The 24,921-nt window shown below is 51.4% G+C and overlaps 11 protein-coding genes across 11 annotated transcripts; 3 read left to right on the plus strand and 8 right to left on the minus strand.

The window, feature by feature from the left end:
* Positions 1-470: 470 nt before the first annotated feature.
* BDQ94DRAFT_182477 (caleosin family protein) lies at positions 471-1,765 on the plus strand. Its single transcript, XM_026774159.1, has 5 exons — positions 471-868; positions 937-1,161; positions 1,237-1,398; positions 1,461-1,553; positions 1,610-1,765. Exons 1-5 carry the CDS (start codon positions 626-628, stop codon positions 1,733-1,735), a joined length of 849 nt encoding a protein of 282 aa, XP_026622241.1. The 5' UTR covers positions 471-625; the 3' UTR covers positions 1,736-1,765.
* Positions 1,766-1,898: 133 nt separating this feature from the next.
* Positions 1,899-3,584, minus strand: BDQ94DRAFT_174010 (MFS general substrate transporter; the record flags this gene model as incomplete). Its single annotated transcript, XM_026772255.1, has 6 exons — positions 1,899-2,168; positions 2,221-2,313; positions 2,365-2,862; positions 2,915-3,127; positions 3,178-3,303; positions 3,354-3,584. 6 exons carry the CDS (start codon positions 3,582-3,584, stop codon positions 1,899-1,901), a joined length of 1,431 nt encoding a protein of 476 aa, XP_026622242.1.
* A 479-nt stretch (positions 3,585-4,063) lies between these two features.
* On the minus strand, positions 4,064-6,197 carry BDQ94DRAFT_162186 (MFS general substrate transporter; the record flags this gene model as incomplete). Its single annotated transcript, XM_026769501.1, has 14 exons — positions 4,064-4,391; positions 4,447-4,538; positions 4,586-4,709; positions 4,757-4,847; positions 4,899-5,006; positions 5,056-5,107; positions 5,155-5,208; positions 5,270-5,429; positions 5,487-5,557; positions 5,606-5,659; positions 5,709-5,790; positions 5,834-5,913; positions 5,963-6,040; positions 6,096-6,197. The coding sequence occupies 14 exons, from the start codon at positions 6,195-6,197 to the stop codon at positions 4,064-4,066; spliced, it is 1,476 nt and encodes a 491-aa protein (XP_026622243.1).
* Positions 6,198-6,628: 431 nt separating this feature from the next.
* On the minus strand, positions 6,629-7,708 carry BDQ94DRAFT_150813 (NmrA/HSCARG family protein). Its single transcript, XM_026767648.1, has 3 exons — positions 7,618-7,708; positions 7,145-7,565; positions 6,629-7,088 (listed from the first exon to the last, which is right to left on the minus strand). Exons 1-3 carry the CDS (start codon positions 7,702-7,704, stop codon positions 6,751-6,753), a joined length of 846 nt encoding a protein of 281 aa, XP_026622244.1. The 5' UTR covers positions 7,705-7,708; the 3' UTR covers positions 6,629-6,750.
* Positions 7,709-8,118: 410 nt separating this feature from the next.
* Positions 8,119-10,502, minus strand: BDQ94DRAFT_150815 (transcription factor domain-containing protein). The gene is made up of 2 exons (XM_026767649.1): positions 9,992-10,502; positions 8,119-9,914 (listed from the first exon to the last, which is right to left on the minus strand). Exons 1-2 carry the CDS (start codon positions 10,403-10,405, stop codon positions 8,346-8,348), a joined length of 1,983 nt encoding a protein of 660 aa, XP_026622245.1. The 5' UTR covers positions 10,406-10,502; the 3' UTR covers positions 8,119-8,345.
* Positions 10,503-10,513: 11 nt separating this feature from the next.
* On the plus strand, positions 10,514-10,967 carry BDQ94DRAFT_86366 (uncharacterized protein). The gene has a single exon (XM_026776718.1). It carries the CDS (start codon positions 10,644-10,646, stop codon positions 10,878-10,880), a length of 237 nt encoding a protein of 78 aa, XP_026622246.1. The 5' UTR covers positions 10,514-10,643; the 3' UTR covers positions 10,881-10,967.
* On the minus strand, positions 10,514-12,392 carry BDQ94DRAFT_150816 (DUF500-domain-containing protein). The gene has a single exon (XM_026767650.1). It carries the CDS (start codon positions 11,797-11,799, stop codon positions 11,056-11,058), a length of 744 nt encoding a protein of 247 aa, XP_026622247.1. The 5' UTR covers positions 11,800-12,392; the 3' UTR covers positions 10,514-11,055.
* Positions 12,393-14,371: 1,979 nt separating this feature from the next.
* BDQ94DRAFT_150819 (MFS transporter) lies at positions 14,372-16,132 on the minus strand. The gene is made up of 2 exons (XM_026767651.1): positions 15,454-16,132; positions 14,372-15,397 (listed from the first exon to the last, which is right to left on the minus strand). The coding sequence occupies exons 1-2, from the start codon at positions 16,035-16,037 to the stop codon at positions 14,467-14,469; spliced, it is 1,515 nt and encodes a 504-aa protein (XP_026622248.1). The 5' UTR covers positions 16,038-16,132; the 3' UTR covers positions 14,372-14,466.
* An 829-nt stretch (positions 16,133-16,961) lies between these two features.
* Positions 16,962-18,800, minus strand: BDQ94DRAFT_174016 (MFS transporter; the record flags this gene model as incomplete). Its single annotated transcript, XM_026772256.1, has 4 exons — positions 16,962-17,205; positions 17,262-17,393; positions 17,446-18,432; positions 18,499-18,800. The coding sequence occupies 4 exons, from the start codon at positions 18,798-18,800 to the stop codon at positions 16,962-16,964; spliced, it is 1,665 nt and encodes a 554-aa protein (XP_026622249.1).
* A 1,078-nt stretch (positions 18,801-19,878) lies between these two features.
* Positions 19,879-22,859, minus strand: BDQ94DRAFT_182483 (OPT superfamily oligopeptide transporter; the record flags this gene model as incomplete). The annotated part of the gene is made up of 13 exons (XM_026774160.1): positions 19,879-20,072; positions 20,144-20,230; positions 20,287-20,404; positions 20,454-20,635; positions 20,683-20,755; positions 20,803-21,409; positions 21,463-21,638; positions 21,688-21,970; positions 22,022-22,152; positions 22,207-22,365; positions 22,415-22,491; positions 22,551-22,607; positions 22,667-22,859. The coding sequence occupies 13 exons, from the start codon at positions 22,857-22,859 to the stop codon at positions 19,879-19,881; spliced, it is 2,337 nt and encodes a 778-aa protein (XP_026622250.1).
* Positions 22,860-24,458: 1,599 nt separating this feature from the next.
* Positions 24,459-24,882, plus strand: BDQ94DRAFT_150826 (uncharacterized protein). Its single transcript, XM_026767652.1, has one exon. The coding sequence runs from the start codon at positions 24,544-24,546 to the stop codon at positions 24,697-24,699; it is 156 nt and encodes a 51-aa protein (XP_026622251.1). The 5' UTR covers positions 24,459-24,543; the 3' UTR covers positions 24,700-24,882.
* Positions 24,883-24,921: the final 39 nt, after the last annotated feature.

Below are 24,921 nucleotides of genomic sequence, written 5' to 3' on the forward strand. Positions count from 1 at the left end.
GAAGATGGATAGTCTAGACCAGCTTGCGTGAACATAGCAGGCGGGGCGTGGAGATACCGGAGAAGGCCATTGTGTTTGTGGGTAGACTATTAAACCTCCCGTAGACGTGCGTATCCCATTCATCTGTAGTCACAGCACGACCTCTTACGCAGCTAGATTAGACTTCATGAAACCCTACGCATAGTAGTGGTAGCCTCTTAGGATACATTTCAGCTACCCGGTCATGGCGGTCCTCGAGCACATGAGCAGAGCGTGGCGGAAAATATATCCCCCCAATCTCGGCGGGAGATTTCCCAGCTAGTCCCCCCACATTCTTTGTTGAAATGTGCGAAGTACGTAGCTGATAAGCAGGGCAATCATGACATTCTCAGTGGCAATAAGCCCCCGCTAATTCGCCGATGGTGGATGATGGACTATCAATAGCACCACCAATGACCTCACCATGACTCCCGGACCAGTGACGCCATCACCACCCACCAACAACCAACCCTAACGACTCGACGAATCTCCAATACTCTAATCAGCCGTCTCCCATTACCAACAACTGACTCTTCTACTCCCTGTTCTATTTACATTTTACCTCCTAAGAACCATCGACTCAATTGACCATTGCATAACCACCAAAATGCCTCGCAAAGTCTCCTTCTCCGAAACGCAACTGCCCAACTTCGACAAACCTATCCGCCCGCCCTCGATCAGCGTCGACTTCTCCACCACCGCCCCCGAATGCCCCGTCACTGCGGCCCGCGAGCCAGCCCGCTATACGAACGACTACATTGAGAAACCCGGTGTCCCGCGGGCCAACACCACCGCGTCAATTGACCGGCCAGATGGGGATGAGAGCTACACCAAGCAATTTAGTGACTTCGTACGTCCTACCACCAAGCCAATAGATTGAAAACATGCCACTGACATTATGATGAATTGATGGTGAAGACCCCCCTCCAGCAACATGTCCTCTTCTGGGACCGCGACCGCGACGGCCAAATCTACCCCTGGGACACATATATCGGCTTTCGCGAGCTAGGATTCAATATTCTGTTTTCCTTCCTGGCTGTTTTGATCATCAACCTCAACTTTTCCTATCCGACTCGTCTAGCGCATTCGTTTCTCCCGGATCCGTGGTTTAGGGTATATGTGGATGCGGTTCATAAAGCTAAGGTACATACCTACACTCCTGTAGGCAGGATTCAAGGCTTTTATAGAGGACGATGGCTAATGAAAATTAATGAATAGCATGGCTCCGATAGCAATACCTATGACCCCGAAGGACGCTTTGTTCCTCAATCGTTCGAGAATATGTTCGCCAAATATGACCGTGATGGTGACGGGGCATTGACACTCCGCGAGTTGTTTGATATGATGCATGGAAATCGGTGCGCGGCTGATCCATTTGGTGTATGCATGCCCCCATCTAGAGTAACTCTGGTGTTTTAACGGTAGCTGATAAAGATGTGTAGTGGGGAGCTGCAGTTTTCGAATGGGGCACCACATGGTTGCTCATTGAGAAAGATGGCAAAGTCTGGAAGGAAGATGTGCGGGGAGTTTACGATGTATGCCTTTATCTTCCCTTGATTGGAGCGAGAAATGTAGCTAATGATGATGACAGGGTTCATTGTTTTGGAAGGTCCGCGAAGCGAACTATACCGGACGGGGGTGGTCGCAGGGGTTCAGACCGGGGTTGTGGATCAAACGGACGGTGAAGGGGTTTTTGAATGCATATCTGGATGGTTAAGCACACATGCATTGCATTAGACGACTAGAGATTTATAGAGCGACCTGGTTCGCTATCATATAAAGTTCAATTTCTTTGTCGAGCATAATATCAGTTATTTCTTTTGCATGGAACAGAGAAACAACATTCCTTTAATCTCCCTGCTACGTGGCCTGTAGACAAGCTAATAAGTATACCGAAACCCCGGCAGATCCCCAATAACCAACTCTCCCCGATCAACCCGACAATTGCGCAGATACAACCGAATCGTCAACAACCCCACCAACACTATTGCGGCAGCCTGCATCCCAATACATGTAAGCATCCCCGGCCGGTACTCTGGGGCATCCTGGGACCGAAAGACCAGAGACCCAACCATGCCTCCCGATGCACCGAGACCGACGAAGATGGCGCTGCAGGCTGCTCGCTTCCACTGGCCGCGGACGTTGTTGGCCTGGAGGGAATCAGCATTGATGGTATAGCTTAGTCCCAAGGTAAGATCCTACCTGATATGCCATAGCAGCGGGAACATTCGAGTTGGCTCCCATCGTAGTAAGGAAACACCCAACCAGTCGGGGCCCGTTGCCCTTTGTGAAGGTCTAATCCTGTCAGCGATGCCTACTATGCCCTTAATATGGAGGGAAACTGACCATCAACGGCAGCCCAATCAAAGCCAGCATCGCGTTGAAAACAATAATCGGCCCTCGTATCCGGTATTTATCCCCAATCCAGGATGTCGCGAACATGGTAATCCCCGCAGCCACGTACGGCGGAGCGAAAAGACACAATGACGCTCCCATTGAGAATCCCATCCCCTCTCTATAGATGAGAGGCAGGAAATATGCGATCGAGTAAGCGGTGGTCGTGGTACAGAAATAGACCAGTCCAAACCCCCAAATATTGATATCCAGCGCAGCGACAAGGTACTTCTTAAGATTAAACGGTTCAAGTCTGACGTCGCCGCGGTCGGCGTTGATCTGGTCAGTGATGAAGTCGTATTCCCGGTGCGAGAGGAATCGACTCTTGCTTGATCGCATGCGGTCCGGGAAATTAATCAGTACGAAGTAACTTATGGCTGCAAGGGTGCAGGTGATGAGGCCTTGGATGACGAAGATCCAGCGCCAGGCTGTGAGGCCGCCTAGTCCGTTCTAATCAAGGTAAGTATTAGTAGAGAAACGATGGAGAAGGGGGCGTGCGTACCATGAAGGTGATACCATAAGATAGAAAGCCGGTAAATGCTGAGGCTACACAGCCGAGAAGGTAGAAGATGGCAAATCGCTTCTGCATCTGATAGCGGGTGTACCAGGTAGCAATCAAGTAGACAGCAGCGGGGAAGAACCCTGCTTCTAAGGCTCCGATAATGATTCGGATGCCAGCTAGCTGGGCCCAGTTATGGACGAAGCCACCGCACATCTAACATGTTAGCTCTTGTCCAGGAGGAGCGTCTAGGGAATATTGCTTACCATGCTAACACCCCAGATAAAGCAGATGCCCGCTAGGAAGAGCTTCGGGCCCAGCTTGCGAATAAGTACTGGACCAAGCATCTGCAGACAGATGTAGGGAGGAAAGAACACGACAGCAATGACATTCTGCACGATCCTGTTAGTATTGAGATGGTTTTGAGCAATGACAACCTCACATATTGATTGCCCTGGAGGTGCAATTCCTTCTCCATTCCCGCAACCGCTGCAGTAGACAGGTTCCCCCGGTCAATCAGCGACACGGTGTGCAGGAACCCCAGCATAACAATCAATCGGGCGTCGACCCGACGGATAACCCGTCGCTGCTCCTGTGGAGTCAACTCGGTATCATCGGTCCGGGAGCTTTCTGCCTCAACGGCCAAGCCTTTAACAGTGTCGTCGTCGGCCATCATCCCGAGGACGTTGCAACTATCCCGTAGCTACATTGAAGGGATTGCTCTTGCTCTGAGGGAAATTCGTAGGGTCTAAAGTATGATCAAGGCAATGATGCAAATTTGGTATCGATGGCGACATTGCGAACATTTTTTGAGATCATGGATGCTTTTATCAAGTCATAACAGAAGAAAGTGTGTTAATGGATAGATTTGCATTTGCGGGGAAAGCTCAAGAGTCGGAAATCGGCGTTAAGCATTAAGCTACTACGTGTAAAGTAGCGATATGACTGGCCAAGCTCTGTAGACTGGAGATAGTCTCTCGCAGCTATATTTAAACGCCGAAAGCCGAAGAAAATAGCCATGGCGGTCCGCGTGAGTGGTTAATGTTCCAGGGGCCAAGGATCGATAGGCGTCGTCATTGACATGTCAACTTCTAGGCTGCCACGCCGGTCACAAGCTGGTTTATCCAGCTATTCTGAATGTGCATGCTACCACTAAACTACCGTCCCTTCACTGACCCTATCCTCGTCTGCAGTCACATTCCAATCCTCAACCCGACGTGTCTTGGCCTTCTTCTGTTCTTCCCATTTGAAGGCAAAATGGATGCAAACAAACAACACCGCTGCCAAGCACGAAAGGCCGAGGTATAGCTTTGCTCCAATGCGCCAGTGAGGAGCTTCCGATGCTGGGTATGCAGCTATGGGAAGGAAGGCACTCAATAAGTACGAGAAGAGAGTTCCGGTAGCAAACAAGACGGTGCGGACTTGCGGCTCCGTCTCCAGATGGGCAGATGCCCACGCACACAAAAGCATTGTCGAGACCCTAAACAGTAGACGTCAGCTGAGTTTCCTGTGCCTATCGGATAGGGGAGGCTTACGCTCCGACATAATCCATATACCACCCAGCCATATATGCGTGCTCATTGCTCGGTTGTATCGTCAGGATAATCAGAGATACAATGTTGATTACCTAGTACTTGGTCAGTACCAACAAGTGACTTCTCCGGTGTGACTTACCGCATGCAAGAGAAGGAACGGCAGTCTGACTCCGAAATAGTCACTGAAACCGCTGAAAAAGATCTCAGCAACAAGTTGGATGGCTTGACCAGCGATCGGAAGGTAATCGAGCATAGCCACAGAGCTACACCAAATTAGCCCTAGATGCAGACAATGGGGTGAAATACATACTATTTGGCGGTTCCATCAGGGTTCTTCAACGACTTGAGCCAGAGGTTGAAGTAGCTCGTTGGCGTTGTGCCGGTGCCGATGGCCCAAGCAACTGGAACAATGTTAGCTATTGACTTTAGGATAGCGCGAGGTGGAGTCATACTGGCGAACAGCCATAGATGCCAGAATCTGAAACAGCGCAGAAAGCTTTTGACTTGGATGCCGATCTGCGGTTTCCGGCCCACGCGGCGTGTGCGTGCGATAGCAGTCTCTGCATCCGGTTAGCCAATCGTTTGATACCTCCTTTGATCTCTACTTACTAATATGCTGTGGCCTGAGATAGATCTTCGACAATGGGTTTTGCCTTTCAGGCTATGCCCATTAGCAGGTATCCCATCAGAAGAGTTGGGGTTTCTCACAAAGCCAGGTAATATGATGAAGGCTAATAAAGCGATGAAGATTGTGCAAACGCCCTATCCAAAATATTTCTCGTTCAGTCATATGAACACGGGCATACAATAAATCGAGACATACGTTTATTATGAAAGCCCATCGCCAGCCACTTCGCCCCATAACACCTTCCAGGTTGGTAGACATTGCGCCCTGCATGGCGCCAGAAAGCATAGCCCCAACTGGCTGGGCCATGTTATATAGGCTCATACGCAAGGCCATCTCATGGGGGAGATACCATTGGCTTTGATCATTGTCATTAGTCGTATTCACAACTTGCAGAGAGCATTCCGAGACGTACCTGATAATGGTAAAGTAGCCAGGCCACGTCGCACCTTCGAAGAAGCCAATAAGGAAACGCAAGCCATACACCTAGCCAATTAGCTATGCCGAGACATATCCACAAGCTCGGGGAAATACCTGCTTAGCAGACGTGACTGTGGATAAGCAGCAGGTAAGGATACCCCACAACACCTATCCTTGTTGGTCAACCATAGATCCTCTCCGCGCAGAAAGAACTCACCTCGCACGCTGGCAGCCATATCGATGGCCCGATGTGAGAAATGATGATGCACGAGGGATAAAGCATAATCATGTACCCGATACTGATGGAGTCAGCATTAGCGATAAGCAGGGGTGACGACTTACTTGAAGAAGGTCGTGAAATAATTGTATTCATTCCCATAGAGCTCAAGATCTGTCTCCATACCGGAAACATAGGCATTGCTCTGCCAAGCATGAGTGCATATCCTTTATCAGATCGTTGCGGATACTAACAATGTTCGTTTGATCCAGGTACTTGAACGCATATCCCAGGAACCCCACGACAAGGAAGAAGCAATCGAGCCTCCATACCTGAGATTGGTCAGCTATTGAGCACATCTACGATGTTGCGTGGTAAAAACAATACCAGTGCCCTCTCATCCTCCGGTCGGATCTCAACCGATACGTGCTCGTTCACAGATGAGACCCTATCGATCGGGCCTTTGTTGCTATCCTCGGGTGTCTCCATTTCAGTTGAACTCTTCAATGTCGACAAATTACCATAAAAGAATCGACAGTATACTCGGATGCAGAATGGATATAAAAAGCAAGCAACATCGGGACTGTGGGAAAAAAAAAAAAAAGTGCGTTCAACCACGTCTTATCGGTGACCTGCAGGCATGGCATCAAGGCGGGATGTGAAGGCGTGCTCTGTATAGCCCGCCCCGCTCAATTGGTCTGATGCAGGCCGTTCGTCGCCAAGCAGACCAATGAAGCTGCTGACGTTGAGGTCTAGAAGATCATCTCCGATAACGATGCAGGTGCAGTACTCAAATTGTAGGTATCAGGCTAGACGACATCCGGCACCGGCTTCAAGTATCCCCACTATCGCCACCAGCTGTCCAAATTACGAGATTTGTCGCTCAAACAACCGATGAAAATGATCTGAACTATTCCAATCCCACACATTTATTCTAATTAAGGCATATGCTCACGCAAGAATCAGGCTAATCCCGTTCTGAATAAGTACAACAACCAGACCGCGGAGCTCTGACCAACCCGAAAGAACCAAAACCGGTAGACTAAGCAAACGAAGCCTTGTTCTGCTGGAGGAACTCCTTCCAGCTGGTGAGCTTGTACCCGGCCTTCGCCACTAAATTCTTACTCTCGTTGAGACTGCGACCATTGAAGTAACCCGGATTTCCAATGAAGAGGTGATTCTCCAGCATTTCCAGACCCATGGGGCCCGGGATGAAAGACTTGTACGTTTCGGAATCCACCTGAACAAACTGCGTCTTCTGTCCCGTCACCTGTTCAAACTCTTCCAGGATGCGAGTAGGCGTGTAGTAGTCTTCCGCCACTAGGATCTGAGCACCGAGTGTCTCGGACCGGTTCTTCAAAGATGCAGCGACATATTTGCCTGCATTATGCGTTAGCCAGGACACTAAGAGAATGAAAAAGTTAAAGACGACATACCCATATCAGCCGCAATATCAATCAACGGAAACTTGGCCTCCTTCCCAACAGGATACGCAACAGTCCAGACCCCGTTCTCGCCCTTCCGCAACAGACCGACAGCTGTATAATTGGTCATGAAATAGCCCGGCAAGACAAAAGTCGCCGGCACTCCCAGCGAGCGAATATACTGCTCCACCTGGGCCTTGTGGTCGAAGTGATGGACATTCTTAAGACGTCCGGCTGTTGTCTCTGTCACATTAAGCAGAGAGGAGTAAATCAAGTGCTGAACATCCAACTCCTTAGCCACGTCGGCGACATTCTTCCCGTGAACCAATTCTGCACCGGAGCCAGGAACACCCCAGGCGGGGATGGTGACTAGGAAGACAGAGTGGCTACCCTCGAGGGCATTCCGGATTGATTCTTTAGAGTTCAGGTCCGCCTAGATGGTCTGTTAGAGTGGGATTCAAGGCAGGATGAAAGATAAGACTTGCATTTCTGATTTCAACTCCCCGCTTAGCCAAAGCTTGGGCTTCTGGCTTGCTGGCATCGCGAGTGATACCGCGAATCTTGAACTGCATGGACAGTTCCGGGTCGTTGAGGATGGTGCGGATGACGGATCCGCCCTGCTGGCCGGTGGCACCGAAGACAGTGATGATCTTAGACATTTTGCTTGCGAAGTAAATAGTAGTAGTATTCAGAGCTTTTGCTGCTTTCTAATCTGTTGAAGTAGTACTGATAGTGGAGTAATGATGCTGGGGGAGTTTGGCCCGGGGCGGGCTTCCATTATATGTCTGTCGGACCACCCACAGCAGCTGACTATGATGGGCTGCTGGCATCTACTAGGTCTTTTACACATCTCTTACACATCTCGTTCGACTTCAACTGCGTAGAGGGGTGAATGACATAAACCACCTCGTAAATCGGCCTTGCGTGGCCCCGAGGTTAGTCAAAAGGGCATCCATTCCTGACTAAAAGAGGGCGAGGGTCGGGTTTGATTTCAATCCCGAGGGGGGATCGCCGCCCCGACCGTGACACATCTAGAGATGTACACGGTCGCCATGTTTCAGGACCGCTTTCTTTTATCACCATAAACTACATAGACGGTAAATTTCTCTGTACAGAAATGGTCCTGGTCTTTATGTCTCGAGTTATTTCTTACATTTGATTTACGCCGACCAAACACTTTGTCCAAAGACAACCTCGGTCGGGAGCCCGACCGTCACAGCAATGGCTCCCACAGCCACTCCATGCCCGAGACACCAAAACCAGCCATCCCCAACGAATACACATCAGGGGGAAGAGAACCTTGACCCAGGGAAACCTGCGAGATATCCATACCTGGCACAGTGTTTGTATCAAAGGACATCAAACCCGACCCGAAGCTATCATCATCCTTAATCTCCGTGCCCAGCGAGGAGCCTGGCGATATCCCCATCTTGGCCGCCCTGGTCGATGCCGTCCGTTGCATCAAACGCTTGAGAGGCTTTCGGAGCATGACACTCTGGGGCGAGCCATCTTGTTCCCATTGCCGCTGGATCTCCGTCACCACCTGCCAGGCATGGTCGGTCTCGGCCGTGATAGGGCGGTTGCACAGCTCCGCGAGGATGAACGCGACCGTGTGCCACTGCTTATAGGTCTTGCACAGCCACGCCCATTGCGAAGTACTCTCGTTGGTATGTAGCAGAATGGTGAATTTGATTGTTTCGACCGCCGCTTGAAAGGCATCATCGCAGGCGGCTTGGGTCCATCCGGATCGAGACTCATGGCTGGCCATTTTGTTGTAATGGGCGTATAGCCACAGCTTCGACAGGGTCAACCGGATAATCATGGCATAGACCCATTGGATTGGGATGTTGATGTCCAAGTGTTGCAAAAAGCGATCTTCCAGACGGTTCGCTACGGTGGTAACGAGCGGTTCCCGATCAGCGGTGGATTGTGCATCTCTTGCACCACCGTTACGCCGATTCGGCCAGTTAAGTTCCGAGATGATGTCGCACTGGATTATAAGGAGGGTGATATCGGTGGCACCAGTCTTCTCCGGTGGCAGCTCGGTCATGGATGGGTCCAGATCTGCCCCGTCAATGTTATGGGGGAGACGAGTGTCAAACATGCCTGGCTGGATTTGGGTGTCGGTTCCTTGGTCCTCCGAGCACACCATATCCAGAAGACAGATGTGCCACCATAAGCGACGTCGCATCTCCGAGTCAAATGGGCTGAGTCCAAGGCTTTGACCGTCGCGATGAATGCCCTGTCCCTGAGCCACGCGAACCACAACGGCAGACGCCGCCCAGACGAGTCTCGCATCGCCTCTCCAACGGAGACAGAGCAAGAAGATCACCGCAGCTTGCAAGACGCAGATATTCTGGGACTTGATGAAGTTGGCTCGTACCAACGCCTGGTCCACGGCGAGCTGATAGCTCTGGATGGCCTTTTCGCAATCCATACCCACCAACGCCATGCACTGGTCTGGGGGTATGGTTACGATGGCAGCGAAGCAGACGGCGAGAATGAGTGCTTCGCGGGCAGGGTCCGGATTGATGTTCTCGGATTCTTCACTTACCATGATCTCCACGGAAGGTACATGTAGAACGGCGAGTAACGGTGCCACATTGTTTTGATAGACTTGCCATAAGCGCTGCATCTGATCTGGCTGCAGATAGGTGTCCCGTAAACTGTGATCCCGCCAGTTGCCCCCGAGGCTACTGGCGAAGTGCAAGCCGGATGTCTCCGGGGTCTCCAGTTCATCCTCGGAAGATGATGCATCACAGATATCATGTAGTTCTCGGATCTAGAATAGTCACGAACACACCCGTCAGGGCTCTTGTTGGGAGAAGAACAAGTATTAAACGAGGAGAGAGTTCTAACCTTGTCCCCCAGCACAGCCGAGGGAGCATCCCCCACATAGCGACTCTTACCTTCCTTGACAACTAGCCTGCCTTCCCGCTGGCCTGGTTCCAGTGGGCCAGCGGCCTCCTCCAGAGGATGGCCGAGTGGAGACGCTCCAGCCTCCGCGGGTTGCTGAGCTTGAGCGCGCAGGAGCTGGACCTCTTGCTCCAGCTGTCGCAGCTGGGCCAACACCTCCGCGATGGGAGGCCGTTTGAGCTGTCGGGGCGCTCGCTTGGGACCCGGAAAGACACATTGCTCGCCGCCCTTCACACACCGGCCGCAGGGAAACTTCCGGTCGCATCGGAGCTTTCTGCGGTTGCAGGGGATGCAGCTACGGGGATACGTGGTCTTGGATGATGCAGTTGCTTGCGCCGGGCGGGATAAATCATCCATCTTGCGACATCGCCATCCCCTCAAGATTTAACATGGATTGTTGGCAGAACAGGAGGCGGGAGAGGAAGAGCGATCGGGCGCGGTCCGAGACACAGACGGAAAGTAGAAGAAACACCCGGTCGCGTCAGCAGATCCTCACTGACGTCCTGGATTCAATCCATGCAGCATTCATCACTGGGCTCTACCTACTCCGCACCCCGCAATCATATGGCTTTGATTATTTCCTCTGCTAGATACGATGCTAATAATAATGCAGTTTGTCTCGATCGCTCTCTGTGCCAGTTTCATGCTCCACCAACCTCCCCACTCGCTATCTCAGCCCGAGCTAGATTCCTCGGTACGGCCACCCTTGTGTGTCCTTAAAGAAGACGTGGTTTGTTTTACAGACCTTCCAACACCAACAACAACAGCCAGCTGCGCGATTTTGGCCCTTTCCCGGTCGTTTCCGAATCGTCAAAGGCACTTGCTGCCGTGAGGAGAGGTCATAATGGGACCAGCCGTGACTTTTCACCGTAGGTTCTTCAGCCCCGACCGTGCTGTAAAGTCAGTCCTTGCGTTTCGAGCATGGAAACATCTAGGTGATGCCCACTTGGAGTTAAATCGACTTTCCGGACTATTCGCAGAAATACTGTCCCTATCCTCCGACACAATCAACTCTTTGCTGGACGCACCGAGGCTGTCTCGGATGGCAACTCAGGCAGCAGCGTCTCCGACGAGCCGACCGATTTGTCGTAGTAGATGTCCGGCACCACCTCTGCTGGGAGCTCAGCGATGAATTCGGCGGGTAGTTCGGCGGGCAATTGGACGATCTCATCAGCAGACATCTCAATTGGCTTTTTTTGAATGTCTGTGCCGGCAGACGACTGCGATGGCCGTCCGGAAGAAATGGAACCTTTGGTGGAAGCAGAAGAGGTAGCGTACAATTCCGGTCGAGGCGCGAACAGATCGGAGCGTAGGACGTTCATCAACTCGTCCGCCTCCTCGGGGGGTGGGAACTGGCCCTCGATTAAATCGCGCGCCTTGATCTTCTTCCCATATAACTTCTGGTTTGCGCCGCGGCGTTCGAATATCATGCTCCCTTCAGTACTGAAGCCACCAAAGAAACCTTGATTATGGCCGTAGACAAAGATGCCCGCCATCCCACCGGCACTGACCACTCCGTTGACTTCGCCAAATCTCCCCGATGGGCCCATGGCAAATGAAGCCGTCTTGCCCAGAGACAAACTCCCCAGCTGGGCAAATGTGCGAACGGCGCTGGTTGTGTTGAGGACGAAGACGAAATTGGTCACCTCCACGCCCAGCTGCGATCCTACTCCGACTCCGGCTGTCAGGATGGCTGAAGGTGCAGACCAGTCGCCGTCCTCGAGGCGCGCGATTAAAATGCCCGAGCCCATTCGTACAGATCCAACGATGCCCAGCTTCGAGACGGAGAAAATTGCGAAGCCCTGCCCTTGGCTGGTCAGTCAATCGAGGAAGGATTATTTGCGACCGTTGTAATGCCACTTGCCTTGGCAGCTCCGAGGACTTTTGGGGGAATGAGACTGTCGCGGCCATCCGGGTTCAATGGGTTCGTAAAGGCATCTAGAATCCGGGCGGCTTTGTTACATTCACCTGCATGAGGCGTTGGTCAGTCACCGTCTCTTGTGCCAAGTCCAGAATTCAGAGCCAATGTCGCTGTGCGATGATAGAGAGGGGGAAGAAACCTACTGCGAAAAGAGCCCGGGAAAGGGCTATGCATTTTCCTCAACTTCTCGAATGGAGGCATGATTGCAGTGATTCCGTTAACAGCGATGATGAAGATAACCGATGGATGGGTTCACTCGCAATAGAGGAGCAGAGTGACACAGAAATAGAAGAACTGAGCTCCCCATCCAAGTGGGGGAGGTGGTTTAAAATCGACATTTGACTCTGTGTTATCTAGACTAGCGGGGGGCTTGTGTTGAGGCGCAATTTAGGTGTTCTTTCTGCCTTCCAATCAGCAATCCCGGCCACTCTGATCATCATCGTATGTGGGGGAGCTAAAGTCGGCCAGCGCATGAATTTAATGGATTGGAAGCGAGAAGGATCAGCCTTTGCAAGCCAAAGTGGATCCCGTCAGTCTTTCTCTGCCGTGTCCCATGCACGCTGACCATCTCAATTCAGCAACCACTTCGGAGGGGGATCCCATTCACGATTGATCTATGCATCCTCATTTACTACTCTTACTCTTCGGACAGCCAATTTCGTCATAAATCAGTGGCTGAGACAGCGGAGTGGTTTGAACTGCTTATCACTCAAGTGGTAGTTTATGATGACCTTGGTGGATATATATTTCCGTCTCCTGCAGCTGACGACCACCACAAACTCTACCACCTCCCAGCTTCTTTGACTCACATGGCCATGATGATCCGAACCGATTGCCGAAATAGGAACATACCAATAAAATTTGGTACACTCGCCACATGGGAGATCAAACAGACATCATTACGACCGTGTCGGAGGAAAAACTACTTACGGCCCAGAGTTCATAAACGCAACGGGCATAGATGTCCTGTTATAATCTTCACCCTCATGCCCATGCCCTCGGCGGGGGTTTGGAGCCAGTTAACTTGCCTTAAAGTCCTTTTGAAAAAGAACCTCGATCGATAGACCAGCGGCTATAGACACAGCTCACTTGGAGAAGTAAATTTCACGCCTTGAACAAGTACCCATCAATGTTAGTACCAAATTGTAGCGACTGGACCTTTCTAACCAACATGTTCTAAAGTCAACATCAGTCTGAACGTACGGAAGTCAAAGCCCTAGCGTTGTATTAACTGACTATTATATAGGAGGCGACAAACGCAGCCGCATTATGTTTACTCCGTATAGGAAATGTTCCAGAGAATTGGGCATCGCTCTATGCCCTCTCATTCTGTCCTATACCCACCCTAACTGTCATTATGTAAGGATGATATTTCACATTTCTGACCTATAAGATGTATTGGCAGACGAACGAGCCGTAGCCAAATTCAGAGAGGTACGGGGTAGACTTTCATACAGAGCACATTAGAGTTAACCATAATAGAGAGAAACTCCTCTCCATACGCATTAGTTTACGCTACTGTGACTCAAAGCAACCCCAGTAGTCTAAATATGGTCTAGGTTTGTGGGCGTTCCTTGCTATCGTTGGATTAGGAAAATATGATGAAACCTTGTTTCCTTCCTACGCCAAGCATTCACTTCTGCTACCCCTTCTCTCAACCGGTTCACCCCAGCCTCTCAATTCTTGGTGCACTTGTAGACTCTGTGCATCCTGTCGTATTGTAGACAAGGAACCTTGTTAAGATCAATATTGATCATCCCTGAACCAGGAATCTTCTCCATCGGTTACGCATCTGATAAGGTTACCGAGAGAAAGAAAGGAAGACTAAATGCGCCAGACGAAACACTGCCACCAGAAAGCTGGTTATGGCCCATGATACCAGCTAGCCTTCTGACACCAATCGGTCTCCTGTGGTACGGCTGGTCACTACAGGCCGGGGTATTTCCAGTTGTGCCTTTGGTGGGTCTCGGCGTGTTTGGCTTTGGTATGATGGGCATTTTCCAGCCTGTGCAGATCTATCTGGTAAATGCATTTCCAGTACATTCGGCATCAGCCCTCGCAGCGAGCAACTTACTGAGGAGTTTAGTGGGTGCACTGTTGCCTCTTGGAGGGCACCGAATGTATAACACCATGGGGCTTGGATGGGGGAATAGTCTACTGGCCTTTATTGCGTTGGCAATGGTGCCGGCCCCAATTATCTTGATGAAGTTTGGGGAACGAATGAGGCTGAGCGATAGAAATATAGAAAATGGAAGAACTCAAGGTTTTAGGAGCTGAATACTACTGACACGGCAAAATGTTTGATTTGTGTGGATGGAGGGAGCAAGGACAATACAGACTAGCAACGATACGTCGCGTCGTTGACTGAGTAAGGGGTTGAAAAGAAGTTGATAATTATTTTCCCATGAGAGGCGTGAGTTTGCAATGTAAATTGACTGGAGATCTTAGCTAGGAAACATGTTACGAACTATGTAGTACTGTGTATCCCGCGTATCGCCTATGGTATGGGTCCCTCATCGATAATGCGAACAACAGAGGTCAGACAGCTGGCAAAGAAAAACAAAACAGCAGCTAGAAGATAAGGTAAGCCCATCCAAAATCCGTCCTGGTGCACCCCGCGTTGAAACGCAGCCGCCAGGATAGGCCCTGAGACCATTGACCCGATACTCTGTGATAGACCAATGGCCGTGTTTAGTACACCAACCTGAGATGGCAGAACCAGAGCTGTAGCCAAGCTTCTAAGCGCTGAGTAAAACCCCCAACCAAATGCAAGTAGACACACTCCGAATACATACAGCGGCGGCTGGCTTGCGATGGCCATCAGCGCCATCCCCAGGGTTAGAATCCATGCACTCCACTGCACGACTCGAAGGTCAGTGAGAACCGGGGAAAATGACATGTGTCTATGCAACCAGTCCGACAGTTTTGGCAACAAAACCAGAAGAGTGAGGAGGTTGATGAGGCCCTTGACCGTGATGAGGTAGCTGGCCCCCGCGATACTCCAGGAGAAGCGTCTCGAAGCATATTGAATGATCAACTGTAATGCCTGACGACCAATACTGGCTAGAAGGAAGGAGCATACGATGCAAATTAGGTTGAGGCACCGTGCGTTGACGGTGAAACTTCTGGCCTGATCCCACAGCTTGCGTAGCGTGGTCGTCAAGAGACGACCCGGGGAATCTCGGGTCGGGGCAAAATGAGCAGTCGCATCGTTGTGGTTGCCTTCACCCTCCCTTTCTTCCGCGTGTAATGTTTTCTGAGGATTTGTCTCGGGCAGAAATGTCGTCCCCAGGAGACCCAGTGACTGGATCGCTACACCAAGTAGCGAGGGAACCCACGGGCTCCAGGACATCAAGAAGGCACTGAGGGGGGTGGCCAGGATCTCTCCTAGTAGGACTGCGGCAGCCATGAGGAAAAAAACAGAGGCACTAGTGGTTCGGTTAGCAAGTCCATAGAAATCTAATCCCGCTGGTGGATTGCAAACCGGTTGCTAACAGGCACCAGATCAGTAATCATGGCATAGGCCATGGCCGTTGATAGCTGAGGGCCCCAGCCCACAAGTTGAAAGATCGGGGTCACCCAGACAGTCCGAAGCGGGAGAACGGTATTGCACCAGCATACCACCCGGATGGCCAGTTCCTCCATTAGCAGGCCGGTAAGACTGAACAAGAGGATGGGTTTCCGTCCAACTCGGTCAGCCAGAAAACCATAGGGCAGGGCCAACAGGATCCCTGGTAGCTGGTCAAACATGTCTTTCCACCCGTTGACAAGGGCTAGTTCCGCTTGCACCTCCGGCGACTTGCATCCCGCGCCTACTTCCAGAGCATGACTGTCTGCACCAAACCGACGACATATGATGGATTCGAAAATGGCGATATGAGGAGCATATGAAAGATAATTTCCGAAATCAGCTGCTACCACTGAGGCAAAGATGAGTGGTAGGAGAAAACGCTGGGGGTCTGCTCGTAGGCGGGGGACTCTGGCAGTAGGCTGGTCACAATCAGACGGTCCACTCGGCGGTAATAGTGGCTCACACTCTGGGGGCAACTCGGATAGTTGGGGAGCCATGAGTAGTAGGAGTTTTGGGGCAGACGCCAAACTGTGGTGGTTGACTTGCGACTCTTGCTCCGTGGTCTTAGGGGGTGCTGGAGGGCAGAGACGAGATAAGCCTTCTCAGTCGGAAGCTAGAAAGGCATGCCCCCAGAGGCGAGACTGTAGCCGTCCGTACTTTGGTCAAATTAATGGCGCCTAGGCTATCGGACAGGGGATCCGGGGCTATCCCCAGGACCCCCTACATAGTTACAACTAGTACTTCGGTTGAGAGGCCCTCTCAGCGAGTTAGGGACCGTTCCCGACTAGGCGCCAGCAAAGCGGTGCATCCTGGGCTTGGATTTCACCGAGATACAACCGATGCTTGTGGTTACCGGATCTTGTGATTTTGCAATAAGATTGGTATTGGCAAATGGCAGGGAACCGCACTATAGTCTTATTTCTTACCCTGCAGGTTGGTAAGGGAGAAATTGATGGCGAGCTGGCTAGGGTCCCTCCCTCTCCCCCCGAGCAGGGTTGGCCCGGGGAGAAGCCTGTTTTCCCGACGGCTATGCCGGTGTGGTATTGCAGGGAACCCCGGCGGGCAGCATTGAAAACCCACCCACACCGGTGCTCAAGTTACATGGTGGAAGAACTAATCCAGGTCCAAGAAGGGCAAGAAGAACAGTGCAGCATGGCGAGCAAGTTTTGACGAAGGACACTTGCTCACCTCGAGTCAACCCCATACCCGACACTCCTAGCTACTAGTGAGATCCCAAGAAACTATTATAATTCGAACAAACTGCCTCAATACGAGGCAGAAGAGAACTCTGCTAGACTGACCAGCGTCAAGATCAAACCAAGGGAGCTAGATACTTCCTCCCGAGGCACAAAATACAGCTTCGGATGAACACATAAACATAATTAGTCTATTCTATGTACAGATCTTTATTCGTAACAACATTAAGCATTACTGGTCTTTTCCATATCACGAGCCGGTGACGCAGCCAGCTTACTTCGCTGACGGATCCAGGGCCCAAAGATCATAAACGCAACGGGCATAGGGATCATAATGGCAGCAATACATCCCAGCAGAGTGCCTGCCCACTGCACGCCTAAATTGACCATCATTTGCCGCGAGAATAACGGGAAGACGCAGCCCACGGCCGACCGGAGAATAGTGTTTGCCGCAATGGTGGATGCAGCCCTGTCTCGCATTAGTCCTATGTCATCCTATACCATGAGTTGCAGGAGGTTACTTACAGAGTGGGATAGCAGTCAACGATATAGTTGAAGCACTGCAGGAAGATGCACAGAATGCCAAATCCGATCAGAATACCAGCTGCTGTCGGAGCCATCCAGTGGATCTGGTTCGTGTACCCAGTCCAACCGAACCTGTTGTGGTCAGTATCGTCTACCATAGTATTTAACAAATCGGACTACCCACCAGAACATGCCAATAGCAAACGCAACAGCGCCAACAATCGCAGCCGGAAGACGCCATTCAGGAATAGGCTTGCCCCCATTCGCCGCCAGCTTGCGCTTATATGATCCCTGCAGACAGAGGATAAAGACACCTCCAATCAGCTCTCCCAGGATAAGACCGATGAATGCGAGTCCTCCCACCCCTGCGCTCATTCCATACACGTCATCGAAGACGACCGGGTACGCACCAAGAAGGGCATAGATAAGGCCATACACGAAAGAGATATACAGAGAGATGAGAAGCAGGATCGGCTCCGTGATGAGCATTGACAACGGACGAGTGAAGTTATTCCGGACTAGTTCCTTGATGTCGACTTCCACCTCGTCCTGCTTGGCGTGGATGCCCCAGTTACGGGTCTGTCGGCGGAGGACAGCAGCCTTGCGGACCAGGATCACAGGGGCATACGACTCATCCAGGAAGAAGAACACCAGCACAAAGGCAAGGAAGACCATGATTGACGAGATGTACATGGTCCAACGCCATCCCAACGGGCTCGCGGCAATGAATCCACCCACGAATGGCGCAGCAAACGGGCCGATGAACACAGCCATGCAAAAGATCGACATGACAACTCCACGGTGCGCTGCGCTGAACAGGTCGGCAAAGACGGCGGGGACAAGCGAGACGGGACTGGCGGCAAAGAGACCGGCGAAGAAGCGACTGATCATGATGGTCTGGATATCTTTCCCGGTGGCAGAGGCAATGGTGAAGATACCACATCCAAAGAGTCCAATGGACAACGGCCAGCGTCGTCCGATGAGTTCAGAGGCGGGTGCCCAAATAGTCGGTCCGGCAGCGAACCCGAGAACATACAGCGTGACTCCGAGGGTACTGACTTCTCGACCGACATGGAATTCCTCACTCACGGCGTTGACTGCTGCAGAGAAGACGGCGCTGGTAAAGGCTGTTGCGAAGGTACAATAGCAGAGGATGGTGACTAGGACAGTTCTATAAGCGATGAGAGATGAGTACTTTATATCGGTAAAACGTATTCCAACTCCCACTTCCACTCACCTCCGAATAATAGACCAGTTCCAAGGATGCAGAGGATCATCTGCACCATCGAACTCGACGACATATTTCTCTGGATCAGGAAGCGAAGGCGGATACTCTTTCCCAGCACCCATGGGCAGCCATTCCTGGCGAGGCTCAGGACCTCTCGTGGATCCTACCGTAGCACGTTGCTGCAGACGGTATGTGTTGATGCGAGCGAGTTCCAGGGAGTCGGGATGATCGGGATGTTCATCGGAATAATCCTCACTATCGGAGGTATGAATCGGAGAGATTTCTTTGGCGTGTTCGGTTACGTGCTCCATGGTTTGCCGATAGCACTGCACCCTGCAGACCGAGTAAAAGCAACACACTCTTTTCTCACAATCATCTTCGGGAGAGACATGGCAACCACCAGATATAAGTATCAGTGACTAAAGAGCCCCATACTACTAACTAGCCAGCAAGCAAGAGAGAAAAAAAAGAACCCACTTCACTAAGGGACCCATTATCATACTAGAAACACCCACCATCAGGGTTTTCATACCCGTTCCATCACCTTCTGGCCATGGCACCATACCCATCCCGAGCCCGAGACACCAACAATGCCTTGTCTCCCCGATCCATCTTTTTCCGCGCGCCGTTACGGATACTTCCCTTAGCTCTGATCCATCAGCCACAACTCCGTTCCTGATGCCGTGGAGCCAATCATGATGCTTGCCCTGGATAAAACCATCGAAACTTGACAGCGGATACTCTCGGCGTTGTGGCTCGTGCGACGGCGAGCCGCTCGGTAATGTGGCTGCGACCGATCCCAACCGAGGATATCCGAGGGTAGGCGTTGGGCACACAAAAATTTCTGGTATACAAAGAGCAGACATATTGATAAGGAATCAAAGTGGGTTGAACTAGTCAATTCGTTTAGGAGAATTTGATGTCACTGACTTACGCATGAGGCTGACGCATAAGTCTTCATTGGCCGGGAAGATTTACATCAATCCATGTGGTTGTCCGAGCGTCACTGAAATCGGTTCCGTCGGATCAATGCTGTGTGCTGATTGCTTGGCGGTTATCTATTCTTGTTGAATAAAGTAATATAGATGTGTGGTTATTGGGGATAACGTATTCCACGTCCTGCTTGTGCTCTTTATCTACCATGCTCCCCCACCTATACCCATCGCGCTGATATCTTGTTTTCTTACTCCATGAACCTGCTCCGGGCAATAGGCAACTAAACTTGTATCATATCATCTCATTGTATAGTCACTGATATTTTCATGGTTCTACAAGTGATATCAAGGTTATACTAATTCCACGGGGCAACCATCTTACACTACGACATATACGTCGGCAGTGTTGGATCAATGCTACCCCACCACAATCTGCCCCAATAGGCAATATCTATTAAAACTCACCAGGCCCCTTGCCAAAATGACCTCCGGTAGGGACCGTCAGCCACGGCACCGAGTTTTCATCATCAGTGTTCGATCCCACCGTATTTCCCCACCAGTTGAAGGTGGTGTTCGTGTATCCGAGGGCGAAGAAAATCACAATGGTGGCGATGGCTGTGCCGGTGTCCATGGCTGCTTGGAAGAGGTCTATCATTGTCAGTTGTGGACTCATACAATCGTTTCACCGGTGCATGACTGAGAAAGAAGGCGTAACTCACAGTTGTACTTCTTCCACCAATCCATGGCACGCTTGCGAATGAGGTAGTTGAACAGGAACCCGAAGATGAACCAGAGCGAGTATTGGGCTGGGCCATGTTAGCACTCTTGGGCATGCTCGAATAGTATGAACGGGACAACGAACTAGTATTGGCAGGGGGGATGTTTCCTGCAGCGTTGAAGAAAATGGGTACGTTGACATATTTGACCCAACTCTGCGGATAACGTCGGTAGATCAGGTACACAATCACCGTCACCACGGGCTATTTCTATCAGCAAGTATACAACATAGGAGGAGCAGGTCGAACATACACCGATGAGGAAGAAGTACATCAACGAGTGATAGACTTGCCCGGACTGGAACATCCGCTGGGGTCCAATGGTACCCCAGATCAGACTGGCGTTGTACATCACCTTGGCGCCGGCGCAGGTAAATCGCTGGGCATTGTCGGTGTCGCATAGTCCGGAGATATGGCCCATCATCCAGCGCAGGACTGCCTTTAATCAGCTTATGTCTATTGACGGGTAATCGTGTTCTTACCGCCTGTCTGCGTCATCGTGGCGAGGATGCTGGCATATATCTGTCCGAAGAACAGGACACGGGGAGGAATTTTCTAAGGCCGTTAATACCTACAGTCTGCGATCGAACGGCTAGACTCACCATGTACTGCCCCATTTTGAGGTCCTGAGCAAAGTCCATCCCGTGCTTGACGGCATTATACCCGTAACACTTGACCATCATGTTGGCGATGGGCTTGCCCGGCCACGCGTACCCGGCGATCAACTCTGTGATGATGTTCAGAAAGATGCGCTGGTTGGTTGTTCCCTCCAGGATGCCTTCTGGGACAATGAGGACCACGCCCATTCCGCAGCACACAACGATGAAACCCCAAACCGGCAAACCCGTCTCCCAATACTTGGTGGTGAGGATTCCTAGCCCCGCCATGACAACGAACAACGCGCCGTACCACCAGTCCGGAACTTCAGGATACGCGCGCATCAAGCGGCGATGGATGTCTTCGCCTCCGTGACGAGCGTTCTTGAACTTGGCCCAGATCTCTGATCCGTTGTAGAGGTAGGTGTGTACCACGATGGCTGTCACCGCCGCGAAGGACAAACCGTAGGTGAGCGTGTATGACATGGAAAGGTACATGGGCGAGTACTCTTTGTATTTACTGAGGACAAAGTCCCCGTTAGAGTCAACAACTCGAGTCACATTGTATTCGCTTCCGGTGTTGTCGAAGGTCGAAGAAGATAGCAAAGGCAGGCTGAGCACGCTGTTAACGAAAGGTTCAACGTGTATTCATGATTGGGCACTCACTATGCGCTAAACCAGACATCCTTGTAGTATAAGATGGGCGAGAGGAAGAGGTAGAAAAAGACTACCACGGCAAAGGCATTGCAGGTAATGTAGAAAGGGGTCATGAGAGGGTATCCGGCGTAGTTGATCTGCGTCCAGTCCAGACTGAGGGGCAGCAGGCCCAGACCCGAGTTCATCTAACCCATGTCAGCGAGCCCCTGGAAGTATTCGGTATCGAAGCCTTACACCAAAGATCGTGTTGACCTTCTGGTTGTGCGGCGCAATCCAAGTGACGAATGCAAACGCACTGAGTGTCGTCCAGATATAGTCCGGGAACCAGTAGATTGCAAAGGCAAACAGAGTCGCGTACCCAAAGAAGCTGTACCGGCTCAGCGTCCAACCATTGGCGGGTGCCCGGTTTTGGGGTTCATGGAGGGCACGGAACAAGACCGTGGACGACAGGGATTGCGGCCAGATCAAGGCCGCGGGATACACGAGCCAGCGCCGACACATGCCAGCAAGGCCGAACCTAAACTGTCAGACAGATGTACAGGTGGGAGAGTGCAACTGGGATACTTACCCCATCATTTGCGACGTCAGGAGGTAGAGGAATGAGAATCCCGCCCCATAGTCCTTGCCCCAATATTGCGGCATAACGATGGCTACGAGGGAGCTTGAGGCGTAGGCGATTGAGGCACTGATGTTCACGCACTGGTTTGATCAGCCTTTGGGTACAAACGTCATTGGACATTTAGTGAATCCTACGATGGTAATGAATGCATGCTCCTTGATGCTAAATGGTCCCGGGTTCAAGTCAAAGGATAATCTTCCGAGTGGCACCCTCCATCGCGGTAGCCTCTCCCACCCGCGTCCGATGGGGAAGACGAGTAACTGAGCGACAACATATTGAACAGTGAGGGATGGCTAAACAGTTAGTTCCAGATACGACTCACGAATGGAGGTTCGCACTTACATATCGCAAACTGAAAAATTGATTGACCGCCGCGAAGACCATAACAAATATCGTTGTCAAAAACCATGCCCGAAATGCTGTGTCACATCAGTATGTTGGCCGATACCCTTGATTCGCCCGGACAGGGTTGACTAACTGTTGCATGGTAAGGTAGGATCATCAGTGTTTGGTACACAGGCAGCGACTTCTGGAACTGAATAGCTGCTGTCAGCAAACGGACAACCTGTGTCAGAACAGACAGGCAATGCTCACAGGGCGATTGGTCCCCCTCGACATTCCATTTGAAGGCCTCGAGAGGAGTGAGCTCCTTCTGTTCGGCGATAATATTCTGCCTTTTCAGGTCATCATTCTCCTCGAGCAGCTCGGCATCCAAGTCGGCGACACCGGCTTGCTTAGTCTCAATGGCATCTTTGCCCTCGTTTTCTGGGTGGTAGACGGAAGCCATGCCTGCTGCCTCTTGAGTAACAAAGAGGGCAACGTTTGGCGCAGGAGCGACCGAGTGAGCAAGCCTTTGTAGGGGATATGCACCGAGGCCGAAAGTATTACCCAGGAGCGGTCATAGACTCCGCGGATACCTGCATCTTATCTGTCACAACGATTGAGCAGGTACCACAAAAGTGGCAGGAGTAGCTGCAGTCTGGCGATAGTCCCACCGTAAATGATAACAACCCGCATGTCAAGCACACCATCCTATCGGGGGGGTACACTTAGCAGATTGGTTCCCTTGCTCATGACCCCAGCGGGCCAAGACCGACCGTGAAGCTCTAGCGGATGCAGTGTCACCAACCGTGATGGTTTCTGATAAGCTGCCGCTCATCCACGAGTCATATCCACTGCCAGTGGTGGCATCGGAGCGCCCGACACCGGATGGCGATCGTGCATATTCCGGCGTAATTCTGGAATCCCGCGCGAGGTTTTAGCCAGAGCAGCAGCCATGTGGCAGGCAGCAATCATTCAGGGTTGAAGAGCCCTACCAAACATCATTGGGGCCAACTCTTGCGTCTTCTATATTAGGTCTACTAATTCTGGTGGTCCGACGTTGATTCTGTCTTTTGGCGTTGGATGGCGTGCTGGAGCATCGCGTTGGCTGGCCTTATCGCCGAGGGCGCTGAGGGGCCCGGATGGAGCTAAGGATGGAAGCTAATCGATGGTCGATCGACCATCTCCTCCAAGCTTGTTAGCACGTTTATCTATCATCGGAGTCCAGCTCATTGGTCGCTAGACTCCGAATCCTAGTCAAGGTTGGTTGTTACTCTATTCCCCGCTTTTCGAGAGGAATTCTCCCGGGAGCCATCGCGCTCATGCCCTTGTCGCTCCCTGCAGTGGATGGCAATCGTGTGATCAACCCATGCTGATTTGTTCCCTATTGGAGTCAAAAATTGCGAATTGATCAGTTGGAGTGGGGTAGTACGCCGATTCAGGTCTTCTATTCACCGTCAGCCGACATCCTGGTTAGTCGAACGCAGCTAAGGCAACATTGAGATTTAGCGAGCTGACAGGTGACAGGATTTGGAGTTTCGCTCTGTTACTAAATTCTACATGACCTCCAAAACATCTCTGGTACAGTGTTCCCCATCACTTCTCTCGCATCCACAGTGGCTTGGTCTGGACGCCCAGTGATGACGAACACAATCAGTGCGTGGGTTGTTCTGCCCAGGCACGCGGAGTTGTATCCCAAGAGAGAAGGTCTGGCCAGTGCCCGCGGCCGCCAGCCTTAAAGGTTTTAGTCCAGGCAGATGGGGGGGGGAATGCCAGCGGACGGCTTCCAAGTCAAGGTCAATACACGACAAGCTTTGTAGACAAGATGCCACGGCCAAAGCTCACCTGTACTTAGAAGGCAGGAGAAACATTTAGCTCCTGATTGGGTTGCCTTGAGCCAGAAGGCGTCCGAGCGAGCGATAGCAGAACCTTCAGCTGCGGTCAACGCCGATCACCCTGGTGTCCCGGTCAGCTGGCCACATTCAGCCCAATGCTGCATATATACAAACAGTTGGCTGGTTATGTTTCTGAAATGATTTGTGCTGGACAGATACTTTGTCGAAAAATGTTAGTCGGCTGCCAGAGTTTTGCCGATCGCGCTGCGCAGAAATCAGTTGAAAAAAGCAACTCTTCCCCACAGTCAATCTGGGATGAGCGACTGCAATACCACTCCGGGGGAGTGTGAGCCGAGGCTGCATTATTACCATGCTCATAGGTCTCATTCTTGGTTCTTTCGTTATTGCATCCCTTGCACCGACCTGGTGTACCGTCTGATTTTGAGTGCAGCAAGGGTAAGGTTCTTATGAAAGCAAGTTATGCATTCACTAGGGATCCCCAACAACTCTCGGCTCTCTGTTTGTCTCAAATGCGGCAAAGCAAGGAGTGAAAATATAATAACCGGGTCCAGCAATAATTAATCCGCCCGGCGACGGCTGCGATGTCAAGAATATGCGCCTTAAAAGTGGTCTATCATAATGACCAGCAGGTACCATTCCGGTGTGCCGGACGGTCTGGTTGTTGCCGGAATA

This window comes from Aspergillus welwitschiae, assembly GCF_003344945.1.
Source record: "Aspergillus welwitschiae strain CBS 139.54b unplaced genomic scaffold BDQ94scaffold_38, whole genome shotgun sequence".
In the NCBI taxonomy this organism is placed as follows: Eukaryota; Fungi; Ascomycota; class Eurotiomycetes; order Eurotiales; family Aspergillaceae; genus Aspergillus; species Aspergillus welwitschiae.

Bases quoted from the DNA above. Each gene is read 5' to 3' on its own strand.
- BDQ94DRAFT_182477 (XM_026774159.1), top strand. From the start codon at position 626: ATGCCTCGCAAAGTCTCCTTCTCCGAAACGCAACTGCCCAACTTCGAC. The intron at 1,162-1,236 runs GTACATACCTAC...ATTAATGAATAG, and splicing joins ATGCGGTTCATAAAGCTAAG to CATGGCTCCGATAGCAATAC. The intron at 1,554-1,609 runs GTATGCCTTTAT...TGATGATGACAG, and splicing joins ATGTGCGGGGAGTTTACGAT to GGTTCATTGTTTTGGAAGGT.
- BDQ94DRAFT_150815 (XM_026767649.1), bottom strand. From the start codon at position 10,405: ATGGATGATTTATCCCGCCCGGCGCAAGCAACTGCATCATCCAAGACC. The intron at 9,915-9,991 runs GTTAGAACTCTC...TGACTATTCTAG, and splicing joins CGGCTGTGCTGGGGGACAAG to ATCCGAGAACTACATGATAT.
- BDQ94DRAFT_150813 (XM_026767648.1), bottom strand. From the start codon at position 7,704: ATGCAGTTCAAGATTCGCGGTATCACTCGCGATGCCAGCAAGCCAGAA. The intron at 7,566-7,617 runs GCAAGTCTTATC...CAGACCATCTAG, and splicing joins GGGGAGTTGAAATCAGAAAT to GCGGACCTGAACTCTAAAGA. The intron at 7,089-7,144 runs GTATGTCGTCTT...CGCATAATGCAG, and splicing joins TGATATTGCGGCTGATATGG to GCAAATATGTCGCTGCATCT.
- BDQ94DRAFT_150819 (XM_026767651.1), bottom strand. From the start codon at position 16,037: ATGGCTCCCCAACTATCCGAGTTGCCCCCAGAGTGTGAGCCACTATTA. The intron at 15,398-15,453 runs GTTTGCAATCCA...CCGAACCACTAG, and splicing joins CTGGTGCCTGTTAGCAACCG to TGCCTCTGTTTTTTTCCTCA.
- BDQ94DRAFT_86366 (XM_026776718.1), top strand. From the start codon at position 10,644: ATGCTAATAATAATGCAGTTTGTCTCGATCGCTCTCTGTGCCAGTTTC.
- BDQ94DRAFT_150826 (XM_026767652.1), top strand. From the start codon at position 24,544: ATGAGCGACTGCAATACCACTCCGGGGGAGTGTGAGCCGAGGCTGCAT.
- BDQ94DRAFT_150816 (XM_026767650.1), bottom strand. From the start codon at position 11,799: ATGGGCTCGGGCATTTTAATCGCGCGCCTCGAGGACGGCGACTGGTCT.